The 4,916-nt window shown below is 45.5% G+C and overlaps 1 protein-coding gene across 2 annotated transcripts; it reads right to left on the bottom strand.

Moving 5' to 3' along the window:
- Nucleotides 1–334: 334 nt before the first annotated feature.
- foxi1 (forkhead box i1) lies at nucleotides 335–4,714 on the bottom strand. 2 transcript variants are annotated; one of them, XR_011954693.1, is made up of 3 exons: nucleotides 3,996–4,714; nucleotides 2,102–2,728; nucleotides 335–942 (listed from the first exon to the last, which is right to left on the bottom strand). XR_011954693.1 is itself a non-coding variant. In XM_072557594.1 (2 exons), exons 1-2 carry the CDS (start codon nucleotides 4,612–4,614, stop codon nucleotides 2,175–2,177), a joined length of 1,173 nt encoding a protein of 390 aa, XP_072413695.1. In that variant the 5' UTR covers nucleotides 4,615–4,714; the 3' UTR covers nucleotides 1,552–2,174. The 2 variants fall into 2 exon arrangements, 1 of the variants encoding a protein (XP_072413695.1); XM_072557594.1 differs by lacking the exon at nucleotides 335–942 and having other exon boundaries at nucleotides 1,552–2,728.
- Nucleotides 4,715–4,916: the final 202 nt, after the last annotated feature.

Raw genomic sequence — 4,916 nt, 5'->3', positions numbered from 1 at the left:
ACTGGGGTACCTGCAAATCTTCCCACTCTTGAGATTCAGGGTCAGCCACTCTGAGATTCAGTCCCAAACTCGTGAGAGTCTGAAAATCTTCTAACTCAGAATAAGTCATGTTAGGTTACGCGGGAGAAAGTTAGACGGTCAGTAGTAGATGTGGGGCACAGAGAAATGCACTTGTGAAGGATGAACGTGAAAATTAGAGAAATCCAGTTGTTTACCTGTTTACACTGCTCGAGATTAAAAGAAACATTTAGATTTGAATTCTCATTGTATTTATTTTAAAGTGCGCAATGACACTGAGTATAAAACAGCCAACACGTGTAACCATACACACAGCGAAAGAAATCTGAGACTTGGCTGTGTGCTGAGCCGAGCCCTCGCCTCAAGATTCAGTTTCGTTCTGTTTATTTGATTCGCCTAAAGTAAACATACAAAGTTTGCGGTAATGTCTCTAGACCGATCCCCTCCATGCCCAATCCCAAATAACAGGTTCATTGTTCCTGCTTGGGGTGAATCTGCAGAATCTAACAAATAAAACATCACGCCGTGGGTAGTTTATGACAATAACAGGCAGTAGCGATAATATCCAATATTAACGGTAATGTGTAGTCTGCGTAAACTGATGTTGTAGCAGTTAACGAGTTGTAGCAATCTTTCATGTTAAACACTCAATGCCCTGCAGGACCGTCCGGTCTTCCACTTTGACCAGGATTCCAACAGGGTCAGAGGAGCAGCAAATGGAAGGCTGTCGTTGCTCGCTGAAGTCGGTCAGCGTGGACATCAACAGGTTCTTCGTGCGTTCCCTCCCCACTTTATCCATTTCTCTTTAATGAACTTCAAAGAGTCGACACCAGGCACCCTCTGAATTCTTTTCCGAGTCGTGTTTAACTTCAGGATTGTCTGAACGGCTACAATTCCGCATAAATTGGAGTAATGCATCCTGTGCTGTGAAGGAAGAATTGCTTTTAAAAAAAAGAGACGACAACTCTTTCAAAAGGGAATGAACTTCCTAAACTCGCAAGCCGTTGAAGAACTCATTGAAATATTTCGATGTTTGACGCTAAATGATAATTATTGAAAGTAGTGGCTATATGCATGACATCTGTTTAAGAGAATTCTCAGTTCATAAAGATTCAATACTTGTAGAGTTAATTAGTTCAATTTATCTCAAGTTGGTAGAAAAGTCAAGAGGGGAGTGACAAGTTTTGGCATCTTAGTTTTAAATTTGGAACAGTTCGCGTCTACGTTAACGCTACAAACTATAATTAAATGAAAATCACAATATGAGCGGTATTGGGGCCCATTTATTCAAACTCGAAGGAAAACAACGTGTGCATTACACCTACGTCAAGTCTTTTTTGAATAAAGCCTCGATTAACCACATGGTTGAGAAATGACCCGCTTAAAATACGTTCGTGATAAAACATGCGATAAATGCAAATGGTTAATTAAAAACTAGAGATTAAAGTCTTAATTTACTGTCTTGTATCTCGAACCTTCAACCACGTTCTAGCGATTAACGCGTGCTGCACATAAAAACTTCATGAGACTATGTTTAAATAGGATGAATTGTTTAATTAAAAAAAACACAAGAAAAGCAAGTTTAAGTACAGAAACAGCAAGTGATCTCAACACGACCGGCTATTAAGAAAGGACGCAGGATTATAAAACACAAAAACTGCCCAATGCACACAAGGCGTCCAGTGAATCCCATTCAAACAATGAACTCAAACTCTGACAGCTACGTCCTAAAATACAAATACTGAAACTCATATTTCAACATTACAAAACTATTTACTTCTCCCTATATAGTACAGTGTCCGACAATTCTACAGTTCAAATCTCTGATAAGTGGATACATACCACATTCGTCTACATCATTAATTTTCTTCTTGGTTGCTTAGTGCACAAATCCCCACCTATAGATTTCAATCTACAGTTCGTTTTACTATCCGAACTTTAATCCTTATGTAAACAAATATTTTGTGTCAAAATGCTAGCTGGAAGTAAACATAATTGTATTTGTCCATGTCATTTACAATAAGCGCAATTTGACACAAAAACAAACTTATTCTATCAAAACTGCACTAGAAATATTACTCACATTGCTATTGTATAAAAAAAGGCATATTCTTTGTTTCTAAAGTTTGTACTCTGTACACGTACACTCCTCGTGGTTAAATCTCTGTGCCTTCTCTGCTGTAAATCAGATTATTGACACTGAAGTGGTTACACAAGGGGCCGCTCAGTCCACTTTGTTGACCGGAAACAGGAGACTGATAATAGTTCAATCGATTGTGAATGTCGACTGTGTTATGCATTGGGTTGTGTGATGGTGAGTAAGAATTGAGTCCAGGGAGATTTTGTCTCGCTTGTGATAAATCCCCCACCAGTCCCCCAGAGGAAATCGGTCTGTTGACCCCAGTGCTGCCGTTGACCATGGTGCTCATGTTCGACACGAAGTTGCTGAAACAGGGATTGGATTGCATGACTGGTGAGACCGAGGGTTTGGAGTCACTCGCAGTCCCAGGAGAACTCTGCTGTCCTGGAGAGGCCGACCCCAGGACACTGGCTGTATCTGACGGTTTCATATTTGCGTCATCAGGCTTGTCACCCAGCCCGTGACCACTGGGCCCTGTAGTGTCTGATCGACGCTTCCTCTTCCTCCTGAAATTCCCATTATCGAACATTTTCTCACAATTGGGATCCAGGGTCCAGTAATTACCTTTACCTGGAATAATAAACACAAGAGAGTCAGTCAGTCACTCCAACCTTGCGCATGATCAACTTCACATCTTGGCTGAATGTTTTGAGAAATTGCATTCCTCGCCCGCCCCCGACCAGCTTTCTGAGTGTAGAATTACAGAATGCAATTTGAAACAAAGTTTTTTTAAACACAAATGAACAAGTTAATGCCGGCAAAGTTGCAGCTAATCAGATCAGCGACTCCCTCTTCCCCATTAAACAGACTCTGACACCAAGGGCACTGTCTGGCTTCTGATAAGATTCAGCAAGCAGCCAGTTTTGCAAACGAGTCCCTTGTTGCAGTTCCATCGTTGACCTGCCGTTACACATTTGGGGTGCTGTCAGCAATTGGTGGCGACAAGTACCAATATTCTCAAAAGTATTAGCGCATCTCATCAAGAACAGCAATTTATAATTCTTACAGAGAGGGAACATAAACTATTAGTTATTTCTCCTTCCAACTCCATTTTGATTTAGTCCCTTCCCTCTCTCCTTAACTCCCCTTCACTTTTGATAGTTCGCATTGCCTAAAGTGGACTTTGATTGTCAATATCTAATTGACTGACGGCAGCTAAAAGAGGGAAAACACAAAAGGAATGCCCTGGTGTAATAGCAGTGGGAAAGTCGTTCAGCTGTGCGTTAGAACACTTCGTCTATATGTACTGTATATCGATAGAGATGAGTATACTTTAGTTTTGAAAGTTAGACGAAGAGTTTATACAAAACAGCTGCACATATTTAACCAAAGAAAGAGCTGCTGATGTTAGAAATACGAACCGAAACAAAAAATTGCAGAGGTTCTGAGGAATGGTCCCTCGACCCCAAACCTTAAGACCTGTTTTCCCTCCACAAAGGGGTCAGGTAGCATCCGAGGAACAGGAGAATCAACATTTCGGGCAAAAGCCCTTCATCAGGAAGGAAGGCTGATCATTATTCCACAATTCACAATTAATGAATTCCTGATGAAGGGCTTTTGGCCCGAAACATCGATTCTCCTGCTCCTCGGATGCTGCCTGACCTGCTGTGCTTTTCCAACATCACACTCTCGATCCTAATCTCCAGCATCTGCAGCCCTGCCTTTCGCCTTTCCCTCCACAGAGGCTGCCAGACCCGCAGTTTCTCCATCAGTGTTTTTTTTTCGCTGTTATCTCCGATCCCCAGCGTCCGCAGTATTCTACTTCCATAGACACCCTTGCCCTCCGCTCCACTATTCCAGGTTTGCGAGCGCACCCAAAGGAGCCTGAGTCGGGTACCTGGGTCGTCTTCGTCTCTGGGCACTTTCTTGAAGCAGTCGTTAAGGGACAGGTTGTGCCGGATGGAGTTCTGCCAGCCCGCTTTACTCTTCTTGTAAAAGGGGAAGTTGTCCGCCACGTACTGGTAGATCTGACTGAGGGTCAGCTTCTTGTCCGAGGCGTTCTGGATCGCCATAGCGATCAGCGCGGAGTACGAATACGGAGGGCGGACCATCTTAAAAAGTTCCTGTTGGCTCGGGAGGGACAGCCAGCCCAGCTCGGTGCTTCCAAAACCCGACGGAGGCGCCAGGAACTGCCGCTGGCCCGTGCCGTAGCCGGGCGGGATGTAAGCAGCCCCATTGCTGCCGGCCAGGTAAGGCGAAGAGTTCATCGGCGCTCCATTGAGCCAGAGGTAGGGGCTGGCGCTGGGGGAAGTGTAGTCGCTCAGCCCGTAGCTCGGGGGATGGGCAGGCGGCCGCTGAGGGTGGTGGTGGTGGTGGTGATGGTGGTGCAGGTTCTGGGGGTACACGCTGAAGTTGTCGCAGTACACAGCCATGTCCAGGATTTCCTGCGCGCTGGCTTGTTGGAGAGGAGCAGGCTGACCACTGGCACCAGGCGCCTGGCCAAAGGCGTTCATCATCCGCTGGGTGAGCGGGTCCCGGCGTGCTCCTGCTCACTCTCAGCAAGGAGGGGTCCGGGGGAGGGGGGGGCAAAGACTGCGAGCCAGCGCCAAGTGCGGCATTTAAATAATGGCTAGGTGCATCGCCTGCAGTCTCAACCAGAACAGGTAGATCAATCTGGCTGTGCTCTAATGCACCTCCCCCCCCATCCCACCACCCCTCTCCCTGACTGCCAACAGCACTCAACTCTTCCTGCCAGGCTGGCTCAGCATCTCTCACCTGCAGAGGAGCACAAAGTCTGCAAAAGTCCTAGCAACGTTCC

The sequence above is a fragment of the Chiloscyllium punctatum genome, chromosome 38 (genome assembly GCF_047496795.1).
Source record: "Chiloscyllium punctatum isolate Juve2018m chromosome 38, sChiPun1.3, whole genome shotgun sequence".
Lineage (NCBI taxonomy): Eukaryota > Metazoa > Chordata > Chondrichthyes > Orectolobiformes > Hemiscylliidae > Chiloscyllium > Chiloscyllium punctatum.
The sequence above is the reverse complement of the archived record's forward strand: the minus strand, read 5'-3'. Positions and strand labels throughout refer to the sequence as shown.

What these genes read in the sequence shown, in the direction of transcription:
- foxi1 (XM_072557594.1), bottom strand. Translation starts at nt 4,614, where the DNA reads ATGATGAACGCCTTTGGCCAGGCGCCTGGTGCCAGTGGTCAGCCTGCT. An exon ending in CAGAGACGAAGACGACCCAG is followed by an intron (nt 2,729 to 3,995) that starts GTACCCGACTCA and finishes TTATTATTCCAG; the next exon opens with GTAAAGGTAATTACTGGACC.